Source organism: Rutilus rutilus (genome assembly GCF_951802725.1).
Source record: "Rutilus rutilus genome assembly, chromosome: 12".
Taxonomy (NCBI): Eukaryota; Metazoa; Chordata; class Actinopteri; order Cypriniformes; family Leuciscidae; genus Rutilus; species Rutilus rutilus.
Window position 1 is genome coordinate 26,212,961 of NC_140217.1, and position 23,090 is coordinate 26,236,050.

Genomic DNA, 23,090 nt, shown 5'->3' on the forward strand with positions numbered 1-23,090 from the left:
ACAGAGGCACGGCAAGAGAGATTGACTAAAACCAAGCCCTCCGCAGGGTGGTTTATTATATCAAGATTGCCATCTCCCTCTATCCCTAATAGCAGCCACTTAAGAATTACTGCCTCCACCTAAAGAATGCAAAACCCATAAGTCACTTCCATATTTCAGAACGCAAACAGAAAAGTGCTCCATCATTCTCAGCATACCTCGTAGTAGTTGTGCAAAGCTAATGGGCACAGATGAGCTTATTGGATTTTAACTGCACGCGCTCTTCCGTAAAGTTTCCAGACATTGGTTGGGGAAACAGCTGACGCGGCGTGGGAGCGGAATAACACTGGAGCCGCGGACTTGATGCTCGGCAGCATTTCCATTAAAATGGTGCGATGGAGGGGGATAAACCTATTAGCAATTCAGTCATCTTCAAAGGCCAGAGCCCATCCAGCTAATCCTCATTAATTTGGGATTGTACAAGGGAGTGAAAGGGTGTGCTCACACAACGCAATGAGCAGAAAAGGTGCCCTAATCCTCTCTTTAGGTCTACAAGGTCTATATCATTGGACTGACCCTCCCTTAACACTTCCACAACTTCAGTAAAGATGTAGGTTAAAGAGCAGCTGTGTGTTTAGCTTCCATGTTTTTGCTCTATTTACCATAAGTCAACGTGAATTGCCATTTGCAGCCCATTTTATTTCCGTAAACGAGATAAAGAATGACAAAAATATAGGCCAGGTCTTCATCTTCAACTCACTGGATGATAGTCACAATGAAAGAGTTTGCAAAAATATTTTGGCTATTGGCTAACACTATTCAAGCAATGCCATTTGATAAGAAAAGTTATTTCAGGGGAAAAGCAAAATGCCCCTATTATGTTTTTTCGAATATTATCTTTCATGCAGTGTATAATATAGCTGTTTGTGAATGAAAATCACAGACTTATTGTCTCCCAAAAGAAAGAATCGAATCTGAACTGTCTCAACGAGTCGTTTGTATTCCGAATCCCACTGCGTGGCGGTTCTGCGTCACTAGAAAATACATTTGCATAATGCACAACTTGACCCGCCTTCAAACACGTCATTTTACTGATGACTCCAAACCTGTGGAACACGAAAGATGATATTTTGAAGAATATTTTAACTATTTTTGTCTATACAATGAAAGTTCGTTTCAAAAAAAAAAAAAAAAAAAAAAAATCAACAACAAAAAAAAAAACTAAATTGGACCCCATTGACTTTCATTGTATGTACAAAAAAAAATACATTTCAAAATACTTTTTGTTTTCCACAAAAAAAAGGAAAGTAGTATATGGTTTGGAACAACGTGAGGGTGAGTACATTTATAAAAAATTGTCATTTTTGGGTGAACCATCACTTTTAGATATCTATTGCTGCTTTCAAAAACAAATGTCATCTGAAGCACATTCCTGAATGCAAATCCATGCACGCAAGTTTCACAATAAAAAACAGCTAGACACTAAGATTAAATGGCATTGCATGTTTTGCTGTTGGATTGCTAGTTTTACCTCATATGACGAATAAACATAGTAGAGCTCAAGTGCTTTTAACAGGTAAACCAAACCAATTCCAATGTTTTATATTGTAATATGTCAGAAAAAAATATTTTTGTATGCTCAAATGTCCAAATAAACTACGAACTTCATTTTTTTCTCACGTGTAATTTTATTTTCAATTATTCACCTTGACAGTTTCTATTTATGCTGGATGTACTGAAAACTGCTTTCAAATAAATGTGTTTTTTATGAGTAACTGACAATCTGATTTTAAATCCCATATTTCCTCACTGCAGCTGACAACATCTAGTTGCTGTGGCAGCGACAGGGGAAACTGGGTACAAACAGAGAAGATGAAAGGCCAGACAACAGAAGCCAGTCTGGGATGCTATTGCGATTTCCTGCCCCAGGTACCCCCCTCACCCCCGTCTCCCCCCTCCCCCCACTCAAACTCTCAGAAGCAATGTGCTCATTGCACTACAAAGGCTTCTGCTCTAGAATGAGGCATCCATCCCTGCCCTCTGATGTGATTTCTCTCTACCTCTCACTCGCTTCCAGTTTCTAAGGACGAGCCAGAGACAAGGCAGCATTCTGCATCTGCGCCAGAATATGCAGAAATGCTTAGTATACAGGCTGGCATGAACCTAAAGCAATCTGAACATACATTAAAGGGTCATGAATCCTTAAAACACATTGTTAACAGATATACAGGTTGCATATCAATGAAAACAACAGCAGCACTCATATTTATTAGTAAGGGGAAAGTGGATTTTTTTTTTCCTTTTTCCATTTTGTTCTCCCGGTTTAAAAGGCAAAGTTGAACCAGCGTCACGAAATGTAATGTATGCATTAATTCAAGGTAATGATTGGTTGCCGTGGCTGGAGAGTACGTGTCTAATGCCATCAGTTTCTGAGCTTTTCTCGCATTATTCATGAGAATATACTATTTTTAATCCAATCGCTGTGCTGTAATATGCGTGAGATTGCATTACAGCGGAGAATTCAAATGTGACGTAAAACTGTTTCAGCGCTGTTCGTTCACCTCTACCTGTTCAGCTTTGCATTGTTGTCCTTCAGACTCGTAAGTGTACAGTACACAAAAGTGTTGTTTGCATTTTCCCCACGATGCGGTCAGAGCTGGAGATTGACTATCAACACATGGAAAATATGACTGTAACAAAATTTGTAGTAACACTGAGCACGGTTTCTGCACGGAACGCAATGAGTTTAACACTCACAACGCGGATCACAGTTCATTTGCAGACCGGAGAACATATGTTTCAAGTTATTACGGACATATTTTATATAGGCCTACTCTAGTGCTCCAAACATGAATCGGCACCATTTTTCATCATGTCTTCATCAAATGAAATATATATGTGCAAATAAGGACACTGATACAGCGGTACGTCTGATCATGAACGCGATGACACAAGGAATTATTCTGATACACAGTAGACAATGATGTAGACCAAAAATTCCAAGAAGATTGAACAATAAAGAAACTATGCCTTTATTCTTTCTGTGTTAAACTGATATGTCATTTCTTCAGATTGCAGTGCTTGTAAATGTAATTAAAATAGAATTAAAATTATAAGATTTTTGTGGATTTGTTGTCATAGGGTCATATTTTTTCAAACAAATCAAAGTGCCCCTAACTCTGCTGTTTTTTTTGTTTTTTTTCTGCTCATATTTTAATGTTCATTAGTCTGTATAATGAGTGTGTTGTAGGTCTGTGGTTTTTGGTTGCTGTTTGGTAGTTGTTTGGTTTTCCCACCCTCCATACTCCCTTGTTTCCACATGGCCATTTCTTCAGCCTTTTTCAAATCTGAAGTGAACAACCAGTGACACTGAATGACAAATGAATAAACAAAATCTGTATAGAATCATCACTAACGAACAAGTACCATGGTATCTGGCAGATTTTAGATGAATGAATCAAACGCATATAGGGCTTAATCAAATAGCAATTTGGAATAGTGTCTGTGACTATTAAACTGCAAGATTTTTGATAACTAAAATTTCATTTAACTTTCAAAATAATTCCATAGAAATGAAAATTGAAAACAGAGAAGAAGAAAAAAAGAAATTTACAGATTTCATTAAAAAAATACCATAAAAAAATATTTTTTGTTTGCTGGAATTTTTGCAAAGCCATATTTGTCACTTTTGCATCAGCTGACCAATCAGCAGGAATACCACCCAACAGTCCAACATATTGCACAGCAGTCTATCCCTCAGAGCTTCACTTTCATTCACGCAAAATTAAATATGGGGTCTACCCTGATTAAGGTCTATGCCTTCTCAGTGTTTTCTGTCACACTATATGCATGTAGGCGCCCTTATTCTGCAATCCCTATCCCATTAGAGCAATTCCCATTTCAGTTTATTAGCAACAAATAGTTCATACAACAAACGACCAAAAAGCAAGTCTAGCTTAAAGGGACAATATTATGTCAAAAATTTCATATCAAGGGTTTTTTTGCATAAATTTTTCAGTCTGTAATCTTGCTTTGAAAAGAGGGTTTTAGCAGATACTGAAGCTGACATGTTTCACATTAGCAGTGTATATACTGAAGTGAGGGGGTTGGGTGGACGAGAAGAAAACGAGTGTAAAATGAGTTCCACATGCGAGCATATAAAGGTGGACTACATTTATAATATCACATAGTTATCAGGTTAATGGAGCATAAGTTGTTTTAATGTTTTTTTTAATACTAAAACATCTCAAACTTATCTAACCATCAGAAATGAAGTAATGACACTCTGCAAGGCTGGAGCAAAAATGACTTCGGTTTCCACAGTTACGCATTACTAGCACAGACAAAACATTGCACTGATACAGTTTCAAGGTCTTGGACCATGTGCAGTTCAGCCTGAGTAAGTCTGATGACTGTCTGGGATGATGTCTTGAGGGAAAAAAAAAGTGTGGTGTTAATATAACACAAACTCTTTACTCTTAACACATCCAGCATCAATATACAGTCAAAACGGTGATATACATCGAGCTTCACTCAACTTACAACGTGTAGATAAATCACCTACAGAGATAACACACCCTTACGCCTGTGTGTTCTTGATCTGCTTTGGGTTGAACTTGTGTTCCACAGAGAGAGAGACTGAGTGTCGGTGGAGGGGCCGACAGAGCCTGGGGTCCTACAATAACAAAACCTCTTTGTGCAAACACTGAGGGGGCCCGTTGAGAGACCAGGTCACGGAGCGGATTCTCTCGCAGATCTCCAACTCGCGGCAGCCCTGTTTTTTTTTTTTTTTTTAGTCCAGCAGACAGGATATAATGGTTTCCACATGTGAAGGGGGCCCAAATAACAATGACAACAGTTGAGAGGCCGAGTGTTTTATTACCTTGAATTTCTGCGTACAGCCATTGCTGCAGGCTCACAAGAGCCAAAATGCACAGCAAAAAAAAAGTCATAAATTACTGAAAAGAAAGAAAAAAATGCTGTGTTGTCACTACGTCTTACATTTGTTGATAACACTGACTTTCAAAACCTAAACATTTGCTGTTGTAAAATATGATGAAAAGTAATTAAAGTACTTTAGCTGGCTAACAGATTTTGTAGAAATTGCGAGTGACATAATGAGTCATCAGTAAAAATGGTTTGAAAATGATTAACAAGTAACTGTATAACACAGTTTTCCATCAGATGGGTTTATGAATTTATAGCCATCATTATAGCTATATAACTTGAAACTATAACTTGCTCGAACTTGAAAAATTGACAAATTTATGAAAAATATAAAACTATGTGGGGGGGTCAGGGGAAATATTGGCAGGGAAAGTATACATTTAAACTACAGCATAGAAATGCTTATTGTTTAGTATTGTTTTTATGAAAAAGAAGGTTTTAAAAGTGTAGGCCACATCACACTAACTGAGAACTTAATTGCTTTAAGTTAAAAACAACATCAAAACAACTGAAATCTTATGCGCTGTGCAGCATTCAGTAGTGATTCAAGAAGCGACAAATTTCATCCACTTTGCCACATGTAGAAAAGAAATATGAAAGTTTCCTCTTTATCACTTTGAGGTTTTAAATGTAGTTAATGATCTTATTAGCACCATGGCAACATGTAGAGAGAAGATTTTAAGACTCTTCTAACTAAAAATAGGGCAGCAGACACTTTTGCTTTAAAGGCTGTGGAGGTAAACATGAGAGAGACTCAGAGTCTGTAATCTTTTCTCTAGTGGGGTGTTAAATTTTAGGAGATGAGCGATGTCTGTTTGTCAGTGGTGAAGTCTGAGCTTCAAAAGCTGCATGAGCATAATTCACAACTCGCTGAAAAAAAAACATAAAAGGGGGAGGAAGAGGGAGAAAAGATTGGGGGGAAAAAAAAGAGGTCTTGGAGTCCACATCCCTGACATTCCCGGAGCTCATCCATCTATGATGGACGATGGAGACACCGCTTCATTTCCTGCTACACTTGCAGGGTCTACCTAGAACCAGATCATCCACATTCCCATCAGATGGAGTTTCCATTCCATTTCCATTAAAGGGTTAGTTCACCCAAAAATGAAAATTCTGTCATTAATTACTCACCCTCATGTCGTTCCAAACCCGTAAGACTTGCGTTCATCTTCAGAACACAAATGAAAGATTTTTTTTAATGAAATCTGAGAGATTTATGTCCCTCCATTGACAGCCTACTTTATTTGTAATCGTAAATAAAGTGGTAAATTGTTTTTTTGTGTGTGTGTGTGTGTGTGTGTGTGTGTGTGTGTGTGTGTGTGTGTGTGTGTGTGTGTGTGTGTGTGTGTGTGTGTGTGTGTGTGTGTACAAACAAAGCACTGGAGTGTGTGAGGTCAAACCACTGGAATCACATTAATTACTTTTATGATGTCTTTACTAACTTTCTGGGGCTTAAAAGTGGTAGTTGCGTAGACTGTCAATGGAAGGAAAGAAAGCTCTCAGATTTCATCAAAAAGATCTTCGTGTTCCGAAGATGAACAAAAGTCTTACAGGTTTGGAACGACATGAGGGTGAGTAATTAATGACAGAATTTTTATTTTTGTGTGAACTAACCCTTTAAAAAGTATAAATAAATACATCATAACATAACAACATACCAAGGCTGATATAATCGGCATCGGCCACTAAGTTTTTCTGATTGGCCAATGTGTTAGAAGCGGGACTTTTATTTTGACATGCGGCGCTGAGAACGCCAGCGCCTGATCACACAGTGCTCACATTCTCCGTCTTCATACGGTCTCTGTTTAACAGTCATCTCTAATACGTTATTAGACAGCAAGTAAACGGTATGCGGTTAATAGTTTGCTTTTATATTATAAGTAACACAAATGCAAACAATTAGTCTATAATACTTTCTCATTTATCACAGTAATACCATGATATTGTTTAAAAGCTAAAATTGTTTAAAAGTCTACCAACCAGACATAGTATTTAGGGTTATTGAGCATTACAGACTGTTCATCATTCACAAACCATAAAACAAATAAATTATTTAATATATTAGAATAAACAGCAATGGTGTTGTTTTCCCTGTCTAAAATCCTTAAATGGTATGCCCAAACTTTTGCCTTGTGCAATGCAACGTTTCCAATCCACTGAAGATGAAAGTCAAACTACAGGACTTCAAACCTGGGCCTTGTTAAATAGAAATACCATTTGACAACTTATAAAACTGCTTTATTGGTGGATCAAAGTAATACATCAAAGTACTAAACGATTTTTTAAGAGTTTCTTGGTAGCAAACCTGAACCAAAAAACAAAACCTCCCATATTAAATCTTTCAGAAGATTTAATCCATACATGAATGCAGACCTACTACACAGCCATACACATTCTCCATCTTGGGCTCAAGCAGTTTTCTTAAAAAAAAAAAGTAAAAAAAATTCACACACAGGTGTGATCAAATTCCAACTACAAGGAATTTTGTGCTGTGTTTTCAATTATCATGCAACATGCGGCTTATGTTGCAAGTCCTGGACCGTGCGCTGGCTACCCTGGCACTCACGGAGGTGTAACTTTCCAACTTTCCAACCACCTCAACCCACAACGCCCACAGATGGTCTGGGCAACGCCGGGCTTAGCTGCCCTCTGTGCCCAATCTCCTTTAACACTGCCAACACAGACACACACCAACAGATCTGGCACCTGTAGTCATAATTACACCCTTGTAATGTTCTTCATCTGAAGCTTTTGAACTGTGAACGCCTAAATATGAAGCAAGTGAGGTGAGAAAACCTCGAGGACTGGAGAGCAAACACTGACTAGACAAACAGCATGGTAGAAGACAGGATTTCTGCCTGGACTGAAGAACAAATCTATTTTTCCACATAAAATAAGAAATCCAGATCAAACATCCCATAGAGTCAGTTTGAGTTTACGGGAACTAGGCAATCAAATGGTGTCTGCAGGCTTGTGAAAGCCAACATTTCGGCACCGTCAAGCTTAAGCAAACAGACCTCTCCTTATAAACCAGCGATCTGCTTTTTATTCAGAAAACGTAATTCTCATTGCTTTGATTGCATTAATTCAACCACATCACTCGGGAGAGCCAAACTGAACGAGAACATGTACAGCAGATCAAGGGTGGTCCTCTCACTCTCTGGTTTTACATTATATTAAAATGTGAGGTCATGTCTACATCTACATACTGCATGATCTCGAGCTAGATCCACTGGACAAAAATTACTTGGAAGTCTTTCAATTTGGATACATAAAAATATTAGTTTTAGGACATTAGTGTTAGGATACTTGGAAAAGCCTTTTTGATTCACTCTCTGATTCACTTTGTTTAACACCTGAAGCACAGTAGTTTCGATGGAAAGACTATCGACATGCAAGAAGCAAGTCATAATTCAAGAAACAGAAGTATATTGGTGAACCTATACATTGTAAATTAACTTTGGCTGGGATTTTGTCCTCACTTTTTAACATCAGTAACTAAACAGTTAATGTCGTTCCAAACCAGTTTACCTTTAAAACACAAATTGTAAAAATTTTAATGAAACCTGAGCGATTTCTTTCCCTCCACTGAAAGTTTATTCCATCAAAACTTTGAAGCTTCAAAAAGTTCATAAAGAGAATGTAAAGGAATTTCATATGAATCCAAGTCTTCTGAAAAGACACAAACACTTATTATTATGATGAACAGATTTAATAGGCTTTTAACAACATATAAACATTGATCAACGCACATACATACGGTAAACAAAAATCTAAACAGCTAGTCACAGTCAACATATTCACCAGTCTGTTCAGTGAACAAATTTAAGTTGCACACAAAACTGGAAAGCACTCCTGAAATTCGCATGGTCAAATTAGATTGTCTACTACTCAACGTCAAAGAGTCAGGGTGCACGGATTTTAATCAGTCTGTTGGGAAACAAAATTATGTTTTTATATTTGATGTCCAATGGTTGCTAAGGTTGTCAAAGTTCACCAGGTTAACTTATTCTTTCTCAGTTTACTTACTCAAATACTCAGTTTAAGGCACTTGTTAGCAAGTACAGAAAATAGCACTTAGATGTTTCCCCCTGCTATTTCCATAATGCTATGCTGTGATCTTTTGTCCCTGGCATATACTGTTTGACAATAAACATTTGTCTTTCCTCTATCCTGATGACCCAGAGTCACTAGTCACATGGTGGTGACAGGGCCAGCAGACAGGGCGGCAGTGGCTCAAAGAGGGACTTCTGAGGGGCTGTCACTTAAGAATGCACCTTTCCCAGGAACACTGACCAAAACTACCTAGAATTGTACACATGTGCTCTGTGTTGTAAACTTCAAGTTCTAAAGAACAGACCAAACCCTGGGGACCTCTAAATGTATATTACATGGATATACAGCTCTGTACTTCATCACTGAGGTGGAAAAAAAACAGGAGTGAGTGTTTTGGTCTGTTTTCCTGAAAGAAAACTTAAATGTGTATATTTGCTCAACAATAATTATGACAACTACTACGCAAGCATACAGATGACCTTAAAGCTAACACGCATGGACTAGAACTTTAATTCTGAACCCATAAAACTCCTAAATGAAAACTCAACACAAGGCCTACAAGAGGAAGCACATTCCAATGATCAGGGAGAATCATTCCAGTCTGGGATCACTGCTTATCTCTGGTTATTCTCGGATCAGTAAGACAGAGCAGGATCCTGCTGCTCGCTTCAGTCCAGTGGACAAAGGCTCTGTTGGCTGTCTGCCGGATGTGAACTCATGGTGCGTGGTGAACACGCTCAGATGGACACAGGGGCTTGGTTACAGACAGCATCAGTGAGGGAGAGGGGCCTCGGATACCCAACGGGCATGCCTATACAAAGGCGCCGATATGTTGACTGTGAATTTCTTTTTAGTTTTTCGGATAGGGGTAAAAAGAAGTTTGAAATGCACGATTAGTGGTATACTGTTAGCGAACATCCCGCCACCAACCACACTGCTGAGAGCGGCGTTTATGAATATGTGCTTTGCACTTTCCTCTCAATATCAAAATAATCACACAACAATATGAGAAAACAGCAAGCATTTTTTTTTTAAACTAAAGCATAAGAATCTGATCATAGCAATGTGGATATGTTTGCACAAGCTCTGCAATTTGGCACTCTAGTAAAGTCATGTCACGTTTATTTATATATAGGAGTGCACATAACTTTTTTGGTCTGGTTCTCTAAAGATTCTGCTTGGTACTCACACTTTACGCGGTACACTTATCCTACAAACTGTCGTCATCACTTTCCTCATGACTGCTCTCCTCACTATCTTCCTTTCTCTCGAACATGGTAGATGATGATTTTATTTTATTTTATTAACATTAATGGCACAGACAACAGCAGGAATATTATGCTGCTGTCACTTTAAGACCGAATGCACAGACCGAATATACTGACACACATCCGGTTTCTTTTTCAACTGTTCACTTATGACGTAGCCCAGAGAATACTTGCCGACGGGTATTTTGACAATTTTGTGTGTATGTCTGTTCAAATGAAGTAAACATGAAAGAGGAATCAATTCGGTGTTCGAGCACTGTCTGAAACGCTCTTTTCTCGCTCTGCATGCACGTGCTTCCGGTGTGTGAGGCCGTGGGGCCTGGTCCGTATGGATCACGGAACAACTGTGATCACCCCTAATAATTAATGAACACACTTATCATGATTGCTATCTTACCAGAGATGGAGAAAAATCCCACTCCAGTAAGTAAACGTGTCCCTGTCCCCAAATTTTTTTGTTTTTTTACCACGCATTGCGCACCTGCACACCAGTTATGCTTCCCTGTTTATATAGCATGTTATACAATAGATTGCTTAAAAGCAAGTAGCTTTATTGAAACATTACAACCTCATTTTCTACTATAAAGAGGCTTTCTAGTGTGTTCATGTTCTCACTCGCAGATGTCTGATCTCGACGGACTTAACAGAAGAAATGAACCAGAGAAGATTTCCATGTCAAACAAGGCAGAGCCTCGAGCACCTCACCCACCTATTACATAATCGCCAAGGACCAAGGCGGACTCCAATCAAACATAGTTTTGGCCTGATTTTGTTCGAAATGATGCCACATCAGTTGGTTCTTCGATTTCGCTTGAAGTTTATCAGGGTCTTAAGTCTATTACACTCTATGCTACAAACCTTGCCTTCAATATATGTCAAAGACACTGTTTATTCTTGATATTAACATTTATTTTGGGGGATTTGGTCAGAAGTGAACTAAATGTAGGTAGGAATGGGGTATAAAATGTTTGTGATACAATCACTTAAACAACATTCTCAGGTAGTTGAAAATGTGACCACGCTGTATTTGCAGTACAAACACTAATCCACCCTGATGTGTCCTAGACAACAGTGAAGGACTATATAAGTATTTAAAATAAATCCGTGTACAACCATCCTATCCAATCCAACAAGTAATCCTTTGTGCAAGTGGAATAAATTAAAAACCATTAAATGATTATAAGATTACATCTTTTTTTACTTCATAATTAAATTATGTACAATTTAAGTGTGATATGTGCAGTTAGGATGCCTGTCTAGGCATGCAATTTCAAATGATATGTTTTAAAACATCTCTCAAACCTACTTGATAAGCCTAAAACTTTGGATGTGTGTGAATATTTGCACACTGACTATGAGAAAACGCTTTAAGCTGAACGTCTGGCCACAAACATAACTAGAAAAACAACTTGAGGGAAAAATTGTACCTCATTTGCTGTCAATTATTTGTATAATACCTTAGTTTCAGTCAGGTTTACATGCACGTTCATGGGAAAAGGGTGAGGAAAAATAACGACAAGCGTTAAGAACGAGACAGAAATGCATTTGAATCAGCAGTCTGGAAATGTCACCGATGCGGTTTCTGTCAGATTATACAGCGTGACACCGTTGCAAGGCTAAAGTTTGGCTGATCAAAGCTCTGGGTACTCATGGACAAATATTTCCATGCGCAAATATGCATTCGTGCACAAGCTGGTAAACTCACACTAAACTATAGAAAAACATGATCCACAAAGTCTTGCAGTGAAGACAGTAAACACCCTAGGCAACTAAAGATATATTTGCTGTCAAATCATTGCTTACATTCCTTTGCAACTGCTCTCTAAATGATGACATTTCCACCGAGAAAGCTGCCAGGGTTAATTCAAATAGTAAAAGAAAAAATGCCAACCGTGCCTCATTTTCCCAAATCCAGCTAAACACAGGAATACGGCACTTGGTTTTGGCACCATCCATAATGGTTTATGAAGTGAAGACATTGCAAACAAACAAACTCACCTAATCCTCTTTGAGGAACCCAAACAGAGATGAAAATCAGATGAAAGATTTGCCAAATCCTCACTCAAAAACAGCTGAAGGTCTGATTCCGGTTTGCGGTAACTCACTCATTGAAGCAAGTAAATCAAGACATAACACTGACATTAACAGATTTGAACCACAGAGACATTATCAGGTTGAAATCTACAGTCTTGCAGCAAATGTAAACAATAGGAGATATCATGCTGAATCAAAGAATTATGCTGTTTGCAGATGTATAGGCTGGCGATCACGTCAAAAATGCCACAGTTTTAACAAATAGAAAATAACAGAAACTCTAAATAACCCCACATAAAACCTTTCAACAGAGTGAACATGCATGTGCCCACTGCACATTACTATAAGTGCCTCCATCAGACACCTGCATTCCCACCACGCTTTGCTCCGAAGTGTTCATTACACACAGTCTTCCTTTCAGCAGACACCAGAGACCCAAAGAGCCGTCCCCAAGACTCCTGTAAAAGAGACGCTGGCACAGGACCAGTTCACACAAGCACACACACCATCACGAGTGCCAAGCGGACCGCTACCGGGCACGATTTGAGAAGTGCACATGCAAACATCGAGCACAACCATTATTCTCTTTCTCTCCCACTATCTTGCTGTCTTCTTCTTTCTCTCAGGCACAGGCACCTAGTAAAACAGGCAGTAAATTGGTCCCCACTGCTAAAGCAATCACAAGACAAGGGCAGTTTATCTGAGACCACACTGCAACATCTCTATGAAGTTTCTAGGGAACATGAATCAATAAACACAAGAATTACTTTCAGAATGCTCGTAAATAGTCCACGCACTCTCTCATAAAGTCCACACACACAAACGTTAAACAGCGACTTGGGTATTGTGGCCAATAAAAATTCTTTTTGATTCCCTTTTTATGTTTACATATCATTGAGGGGAAATGTACTCTTGTGCCTAACACCCAAGTTCATCTGCTGTGCTAACGCAGGTGTTGCGTTACCAGTCGGTCTGGGGGAGATAAAATAACTGTCCTTGGCAAGCAGCAGCCCAGCTCGAGACAGTCATAGCAAAACACAGCTGCTGCTTGTTGCTCTAGCAGCTTTCCTCCTTTTCCTATCGCACATTCAAAGCAAGAACGCTCCTTTATGTCGGCCAATTAGTGGCCTCAGAGTCAAGGTTCTTTTTATCTTTCAAAGTACACACTGCAAGAGACAGATTCAAAGTTCAGACACTATCTTAGGTCACTTCCTGCTTCCTCTTGGGTGGCAAGAGAGGACGCCAATCTTCAAAATGAAATAAATGAGATAAGAATTACCTGTACACTAACAACAAAAGTACCAAAAAGGACAACCAACTAGTCAATCAGCGACTGGTCAGTAAGGTCTGCTAATTTATCTAGATTTCATTTTATTCAACTTTTCTGATGGCTGGATGATGAATACAGAACTTACCAGAGCTTATCACAACTTTGTGCCTTTATTTTAGAAAGGAATTTAAATTTTAGCAAGGAATGTTCAGATATTAAATTCTAGTTAATACAAATAAATTGATAATTATTTTTGATTTATCGTTATGGCCAAAAAAAAGGTAAATACTGAAATTAAAATAATGAAATATTAAAATAAGAAAAATGTAAAAAACATTTTAAATTCTACAAGTGAATTTAGGAATTAAAATATAAATATGAAACATATTCATTCAGTCCAGTTTAATAAGACTGTTAAAATATTTAAATTAACTTTAAATGAGTGCAAGAAGACAGCAACGTTAGTCTAAATGTAAAACGCACAAAAACACACCAAAAAACAAATAATAATGAAATAAAATACATGTTTATAAAACAAAACTTGTTGTGTCTTAGCGTGCTCTTATTTAAGAATTAGCCTACGTATTAAGCAAAACCACAATTTAAAAAAAAAGCATATAGGCCTACTAATGGAGACACAGGTCTAACTGTCTCTCATGAATAAAAAGGAAATGTGGCCCAAGTGCCACAAAGAGGAATTCCCATCTACCCTCTTATCTCAAAGGTTATCAGATGAAGGGGTCTGGATGGGATGCAAACTACTGACCTCTGTATTTATGGATCCTCTTTAATCTCTAAATCAGGGAGTAACCCCTGATCAAACACAGCGGGTGCTCTCATCCTCCCTCCCCTAATCTCTAAACGCATCCATCTTCTTTCTGAGCTCCTTCCTCTCTGATGGAGAATACAAGTTTTGCCAAATTTTCTCAATATATAGAACATTTTTATTTATAGTTGCTCCCTAGAACTAATAAAACAGGCTCTGGCACGGGGCCGCTTCACGCAAGCAAAGTAAAAGAATCGATGCCCAGGGTGTTTGTTAGGTGAGCACTTCAATATTGTGAACAGCTTAGAGAAAAAGATAGAGATGGATGCTAACAGCAGGTGTGAATGGGATCAAAGTGTTCAGGATTACTGAAGTGGAGTTCATTCATTCAGTCAGTCACAGTGAATGGGTTTGTCTGGTTAGTCAGTGTCCTCACCCTGTCATTTCAGGGTTGTTCAGACCCCCGTCTACTCCTCCCACACTGAAACATTCCTGCCTCAGACACTTCAATGTCCTATCAAAATAGCTCCTTATATACATAATACATGAGTCTCTGGAAACACTGAAAAAAACATCCATTCAAAATGCACATTCCTAAACAATCAATAATGACCTGAGAAAAATGTTCCAAGATCAACAGCTTTTAAAGTGAAGATAAAAGCTGTAGGAAAACTAAACAAACGGAGTTGCAACACTGATGGGTTCTCAAAGAAAAAAAACAAACAGTCCCATCACTAAAACAGGCTTTGTTTAGACAGGCAAAGAAAAATGTGTGTTGTGCCGGTCTGCCGGACTCAAATTTGTTTAGTTGAAGTTGAAATCTGAACAGCAAGACATGTGTTTTTTTGTTTTGTTTTTACAAATCCAATCAAAATGTGGACTGAATTCTGATTAAAATCTCAATTTTTGCTCATGCCTGAATGGTCAGACAGGACTTGAAGTGATTTCGAATTTTTACTCAAACACACTAAATATGAATTACACAATAAAGGAATATATAAAATAAAAAATATTCACCCTCACGTCAATCCAAAACTGGATGCTTTTGAGCTCAAGATATGCAAGAACTGTCATATGTGTGAATGATATTTGCTTCATTTACTTGCCCTGCCTAAAATTGGACCGGCCCTGCCACACACACACAAACACACACAAAAACATCTCGTTTTTGTTGTTGACCAATGTAACCTTGTTTTATAATTAGGGTTGCAAAGTTTCCAGAAACATTTCAGAATTTTTGGGAACATTCCAGGATTTTTTTCTAGAAATTTACCGGAAATGTTCAGCCCCTTTGCAACCCTAATTCTAAATGCAGTTATGATGACACCAAATTTTTAAATATCAATGAAATTTCCAACACTATCTCACGACCAATTCGTACGAATTCTTACGAATGATAAAAAGTTGGCTAATTCGTACGACCTCACTCGTACGAATTTGTACGATTTGTCTAAACCCACGTGATGGGTAGGTTTAGGGGCGGGGTCATTGGGCAATTCGTAAAATATGTACTATTTTGCAAAAATCGAACTAATTCGTACGAGTGAGGTCGTACGAATTCGTACGAATTAGCCACCTCGTAGAATTTGTACGTTTTCCCGTGAGATCAGGTTGGAAAATTCACAATTCTTGACTCTAATTCTAGTACCATAGTAAAAACTACTAGTCTAATATAAAGTTTGAACATTATTAAAGACAAGTGAACAGTCAATAATAAAAATAAGAACCAAAGCAAATTACAAGCATAGCACTGTATGTTTTAGATTTTTCATCTAGGTCTATCAGTAGTATTTAGGTACAGAAAGTGAATAATCAAATGTTAAATATCACTGCAGATCTGACTGACAACCAACTGTACGTTTCTTTTACTCCATTTACTCAAAAGACAAACAACAACAAGAGGGTTATCGGGAACGGTCTGGACCCTGGAGAGAGGGGGCCGTCAGTTAAAAAAAAAAAGAAAGAAGCAGAAATGAAAACCAGTCTGGTGTGAATGCAGTAAGGGCCCTTCTCGTCTCTCTGTGAATGTGAGGCCGTATCAGAGGAGAGGGGGAAGGAGATCACAGTCCCAAAAAAACATAAAGGTTGAGAAGAGAACAAGCACCAATCCACCCCGCATAGACATCCAACAAACACCAACACAGACACACTTCTGAGAGCGCAGTGGGGCCCATGGTCTCCCATCCCCATCCCCCTTGGGATAGGGTAGGGTGTGTGAAGACCTCCCTATTGAGAACTCTGTGATAAGGCCCGATGTCCCATCCCAGGTCGACCCTGTAGGAACTTACTGAAAGAACCTTTTGAGCGCTGCACAAAGGCCAGTTCCCATGAAGCTTCTATTCTTCACTACGTGTGTGTGAGAGAAAGAGCCCAAACTGATTAAATAAGGCCGGTTAATTACAGCTCCTGGTAAATAAAGGCACTACAGAAGGCAGGCTCTTCTCCAAGAGAAAGGGTGGGGGGGTGGGGGGGGTTGCCTCTGGGAGATTGTGAATGAAAGACCTCCTCTCAAAAGCTTCCACACAGCAGACTTTCTAACTAGGTCGTTCAATAACAGGCGCATCCTAGCCGTGCAATGAGAAGCCCTCTCGGTGAAGTTTCGAGTGAATGAAAAATACGCCATTATTACTTTACCATGGTGATACCCGGCGAAAGACTGCCGGGGTGGCCTTTTTTTTCCCCCCCTCACCGAAAGCCCAATTAAAGCATACAAATGTTTTGCTGCGATGGACGGCGAGGAATGCTCCCTTTAAATAGTTAACTTGAGTCTATGGGAGTGGTTTCAACGGGATACTGAAAATCGGTGAGGGGACAAAAGGACAGGGACAATAGAGTGAAACATAAAGCAGAAAAGATATGGGGAAAAAAAAACAGGGCAACGTGTACAGAGAAACCGAGAGAGCGACTTTGCTGCTGCAGTCGGCATTAATTGGAATCAAACAGCTGGAGGAGGAAGGCAGGAATCGCTTTTAACTCAATGACTGCTAGTGCTACAGAAACGCAAAACACTTTAGGACTCTGAAGAACGTGCCATTAGACTTATTAATTTTTGTGTGTGAGAGGGAGAAGTGAACTCAAAGACCTAAACACACAAAACACTATAACTCTACAACAGTCAAAATGTCAGGTGTGACTCCCCAGAAGTTTAATGAATTACATTATTTATGACATTTTATGATTAATAATTGATGTGTACATTTGCATGTATTAAAGCAGTAAGAACATTTTTATTAAACATTTCTTTTTACTTTACACCACATTACTTTTTTGGTTGGTTACATTTCTAAGAATATGGTCTTGTGTTTAAAACTGATTTCTTTCTGACTGACAGTGTCATTTATATACACTAGCGTTGAAAAGTTTGGGGTCAGGAATATATTTTTATCAATACTTTTATTCAGCAAAAATGCATTACATTAAGAAAGTGACAGTGAATATATTAATAATGCTACAAAAGACTACCAATTGAAATAAATGCTGTACTTTTGAACTTTCTATTCATAAAAAAACATATCACGGCTTCCGAAAAAATATTAAGCTGCACAACCTTTTCAACATTGATAGTATAAAAATGTTTTTGAGCACCTTTTCAGCATGAGATAAAAATGTCAGCTTTGTCATCACATTAATAAATTACATTTTAAATTATATTAAAATTCAAAAAAATATTTTAAATTGAAAATTTCAAAAAAATAAAATAAAATTCTGAAAAAATTTAATAAATAAATGTAGCACTGAAACATGAAAAATACTTACCGACCCCAGACTTTTGAATGGTAGTGTTCAACTAATTTCACAACAGGTTATTAATTGAGTTGAGTTGAGTTAATGATAAACTTTAAAAAAAATTGTCTATGACCCCAATTTCCACATAGGTCAGCAATAAGGAAACATTGTAACTAAACAACCAAAAACAGATGCATTATACAATGCAAAGTACCATGCAAATACCATAGTATGAGTATTAGTTTCATGACATATCAAATTACCTGAGTAATACCTTCTGATAATCCACTGTACCATGGTACAGGCTACAGCCACAGTACTTTTTTGCTAGGGCCAAGCTGAGTCGTCATAATAATCTTCAACCAAATTCAAAGAAAACTAGCTAATTCTACACAATCCTCAGAAGCTAATGGCAGGTCAGGGTTCTTCTGATCAAGACCAGTGGCTGTTCCCCTCAGATGAGTGTGAGCACTTAAGCAGAGAGCAGTTCCACAGTTCCAAAGGTCACAGTCACAGAGTAATGGACATTCAACACAACAAATACGCCAGAGGTAATTAAGCATGGCCGAAAAGCCTTGGTCTCACGAACAACCTACTGTTACACACTCACCCACTGTAACTGAATTAGCTAAAGAACTTGTAGATGTGTGACCAGTTCGGCAGTGAGGAGGGGGTGGCCCATCAGATTGGACTTCTTTGAAGGGGCCCCAGTGGCCGTGAGCTGATGGATGGTCGTTAACTGGATGGGTCATTTGCAATGGCTCTGTCTCAATGGGCTGTTTCATCAGAGATCATCCCACCCAGAGACTATGAAATGTCCTTCAAACCAGGATTAATTTCCAATGATGAATCCAGCATAAACACTGATTCCTTCAGTCGTTAGAGGAAAAAAAAATCGAGATCTAAACATCACTGTGTGTTGTGAAGATGCCAGGAATGTATTGTATAAGCCAGTCCTTTAAATTTAAATAAGAGTGAAGAAATGATGGCAATTTTCATGTTGTTCCAAACATATTTGATTGACTTTCTCCAGCGGAACAATGTAAGTCAATGGGGTCCAATATTGTTTTGGATCACACTGACTTTTTTTGCATGGTCAAAAATGTTCAAATGTTATTTGTGTGTTCCACAGAGGAAAGAAAGTCATACATGTTTGGAATGGGTGAGCAAATGACTAAATGTACATTTTGGGTTGAACTATCCCTTTAAATTCCAGGTGCACCAAAAAGTTTTTGCACTATTTTGACTATACAATTTTATCACAATGACAATCAAGCTATTAGTTTTTATACTGACGATGTTCATTGATGCAGGAGGACAGGACGGAGAACCCGTCTCTATTACTTTTTACACATACCAATTCAGAATTACCATCATTATTCAATTAGGAGGCCTCAGTTCAAATAGCCTCAACTTAAACCATAGCCACCAGTCTGATGGAAAAACAGAGAGCTCAGACGAGCCTGACGAGAAATAGGCTACTGCAAATAAAAAAGCAAATATACACAAGCTGAAATGTAATTTACAACACTCAGTAGTACACTTAACAGGTGATATCAAGTATTTATGTGATCAACCCATCTTGCATTAGGAAATTACAGCTTAAATAAGATTGTTTGCTATGAGAAAATTATTACAGAAAACATAATTATATTTATTAATAATTATTAAACAACATCTACAATATTTTTTATGAAACAGTGGTCATTAATTGTGAAGCGTAATAGGCCTTCAGACAAAAATCTTATATATTATCTTAAATACAGTAACATTTTGATTTGTCATAAACAAAATGAATCTAATACATTAACAAAGATACATCATCAAACACTGAGGTGGGTCTTGAATCAAAGCTAGGATGTAGGTGTAACAGAGTTTGTAGATACATGAGGTCAGATATGTTTTTATGGGAACAGGAATATTTAAACTGGAAGCAGATAGTATAGTTTGTGGGAAATGACTAACTAAATTCATGGCTCAATCCAAGATAATAAAACCTGATTTCAACAACAGATAATCAGTGGATGTTGCCAATTTGTAAATGTGACTGCATGAGTAATTCATTTATTTGATTTACAACCGAACCAACTATAAGTCCAAAGAGAAAGAGAGAGAGAGAGAGAGAGAGAGAGAGAGAGAGAGAGAGAGAGAGAGAGAGAGAGAGAGAGAGAGAGAGAGAGAGAGATTATTAACATCTGAGTGTGACAAAGAAAAAAGGAGGAGCTAGGACAGCAGTATAGTATGCCACAGATGAAAGGCCATTTGGGTCTGACCCCCTACTGCCCACCTCTGTGCGCGCTCCCTCTGAAGTGCGCGCGTTTACACCGACACATCACACACAGCGCCACAACATATTTGCCATTTGTTGCGAAAACACACTTTTAATTGTTTTCGTAATTAATTGCTAAAGGAATATGTTTATGCTTTATAATATTCGTATGTCGAGTGTGAAACTTAAGAGGGTTAGACTAGAGCATAAAACATATAATTAGCATTAAATTTGCACGAATTTTGCACGCTACGGTGTAATCTGTTTTTGGTGGCGCCAAATCATTGTAGGGCATATATTGAGCTGACTTTACAAAAATTACAGAGTTAAATATTTTTAAATAAAGGATATTTGCTTATAAAATGACCTAAAACACACACCCTGCATTCATAAAACCTAAATATTTTCTAACGACACGTAAGTGAAATAAATGTACACATTGTTTATTTATAAAATGCAGATAATGGAAGAATGGGCTACTGCAGATGTTTCTGATGAGGACAAATGTAGGCTACTCAAAGAAAGTAAACGATGCATCTTTCAAATGGAGTTTTTGCATTCATATCATATAGGCTAAAGCCTTTAAATGAATGAATGCACACAAGCATGACTGAAAAATCAATCAATAACCATGCGATTGTGAGGACTGTGTCAACGTGTTTTAAAATGTCCAAATAACTCTGAAAAGAACCTTCTTTACATCTTATAAACAATTCAAACCATGCAAACAAGCATGAAGGTAGTTATATAGAAATGCACAATAGCAGGCTATGACAGTACAAGATTATATCCTAAATTACGTGCACTTTATCTCACTTTCAAAGTTATTCAAGATAATTAGACCAAGCCATACCCTCAGTCTAAAGATTACATATTATACATGTACAAACGTGCATTAAAAGACACAAGCTGAAGTTTTAAAAGGTTGTTTTATTACCTGCATGGTGAGAACACCCAGCTCCTGAGTAGACAGCTTCTTCATCTGCACTGCCAAAACTTGAGCCTCTTCCAGGATCGAAAACTCACTATCCGCACCACAAAATCCACCGCAAACAAACACACACAGGGCGACTAGGCTCCACTTTGAAAGCTCCAGGTTATTCCAGTGTGATCGCGATTGTGTGCTCCACGCCGCGAGAGAGAATCGAGATCCTGTCCGCGCACGACTCGCCATTATGGCTCGATGCGCTCCTGCACGGGAATAGCGAAAAACTTCACCGATTACTTCCCAACTTTCCCTTTTCACTTCTCCCACTTTCCGAACTCCAGCAAGGTTACTAAGTTGCATCAAGGCATAGTTTTAAAAACTCAAACGCTGGTAACGAGGGCTGCATTAGTTTCTTTGGCTGTTGGTGCTGGGTAAAGTGTGTGTGCGTGAGTCGGAGCCGGAGCATCACAATAGGAGTGAAAAGCAGGAGGCGCGTCATCCAAACACCGTCATGGATTCTGCAGAGCAGCTGGATTTGGATTTAATCCTGTAATGTTGAGACTAGGGTCCCAAGGGCCCCTGTTTTGTTAGATTGAAGTATTTTCAGCATTCAAAACCTCCCATTTAGCCTTCAAACTTTTACAAATCCCGTCCTGCACCAAGTTAAAATTAATTGCACAGATCTTATTGAGGCTTTAACCCTGTTTTATCACAAAGTAGACATACGCTTTGAAAGGGGATTTTTATGATACGTCATAAAAGAAGATTGTAGAAAAGTAATTAACATTTGTATTTAGGGTTAAACTGATATCAAGAACACCTTAAAAAAAAAGATAATAAAATAAAACAATAGCTAAACAAATTAAAATAAATGACTGTGTGTCAGAGATGAATCATAAGGCGGCCATTCATCTTTTTTCATTTTTTTTTTTTCAGGGGCTTTTTTTTACATTAATAGAAACTTTTTTTTCTGAAAAGCACATAATCTATTTATGTAAAATAATGCTGACTAATTTAGCCTATTTGAAATACATTCTCAATCTAAACTTACCTATAAAATCAAATCAACATTGAACACAAAAGTAGCTGTAAATAATACACAAGATATCCTAATAAACACAATAAACATTCACATTCATTGTAAATAATGTCACCATTTGCCATTGACAAGCCTTGAGTAGAATATTATACATCAAAACAAATAAATATTAGTATTGGCATTGAACCCTGTTTAAGATTTGACTCTAAAACTAATAATAGCATGTTAAAATTCACATTTTTTAAATGTCTTTGAGACCTCAAACTGACATAGCAACTTGAAGTCCTGTTTATAACCAGCTTTCATAAAATTAGTTAAAGTCAAGAAGAATATTTCAATGTATAAAGTACGCCTGCTATATCAAAAGGGGCTTGAGGTGTTTCAAACCCAAATCCAGCCTGAGGGTTAACCATGAACATGAACATGAAGGGTCAAGATGCGGCCTAAATCTCTTGAACATAGCTTGCTTCAGAATTTGCATGTTATTGCAAAACTAGCCAAAAGCTCAGCTATGGCAGGACAGGAGCATAACAAAAAGTGTGGTTCCTGGGGGCTTTACTAAGACATATGCATGTCAACCTCAGAAAAGCACTGGCCCCTCCAATAAGTATGGCAAATATGTCATCTGAACAATGCGGTAAGAGAGAGCCTATATTGAGAATGTGAGGTGAACTCCTAGTGCGAGGGAATGAATGGTTTTGTGCATTCGGTGAGTTTCTGTGTGTAAAGGACTTGTGAAACACTATATTTTTATGTAATTTAAAGCTAAGATGCATAATAATGTGGTCCAACCTGTGGTTAAGAGTTG

The 23,090-nt window shown here is 38.0% G+C and overlaps 1 protein-coding gene across 1 annotated transcript in view; it reads right to left on the bottom strand.

Annotated features, from left to right (window-relative positions):
* cachd1 (cache domain containing 1) overlaps positions 1-21,760 on the bottom strand; it is a 71,744-nt gene extending 49,984 nt beyond the window's left edge. Inside the window, exon 1 of the mRNA XM_084426755.1 lies at positions 21,253-21,760. Within this exon, the coding sequence (XP_084282881.1) occupies positions 21,253-21,603 (351 nt within the window). The 5' untranslated portion in view covers positions 21,604-21,760. The remainder of the gene's footprint in view (positions 1-21,252) is intronic.
* Positions 21,761-23,090: the final 1,330 nt, after the last annotated feature.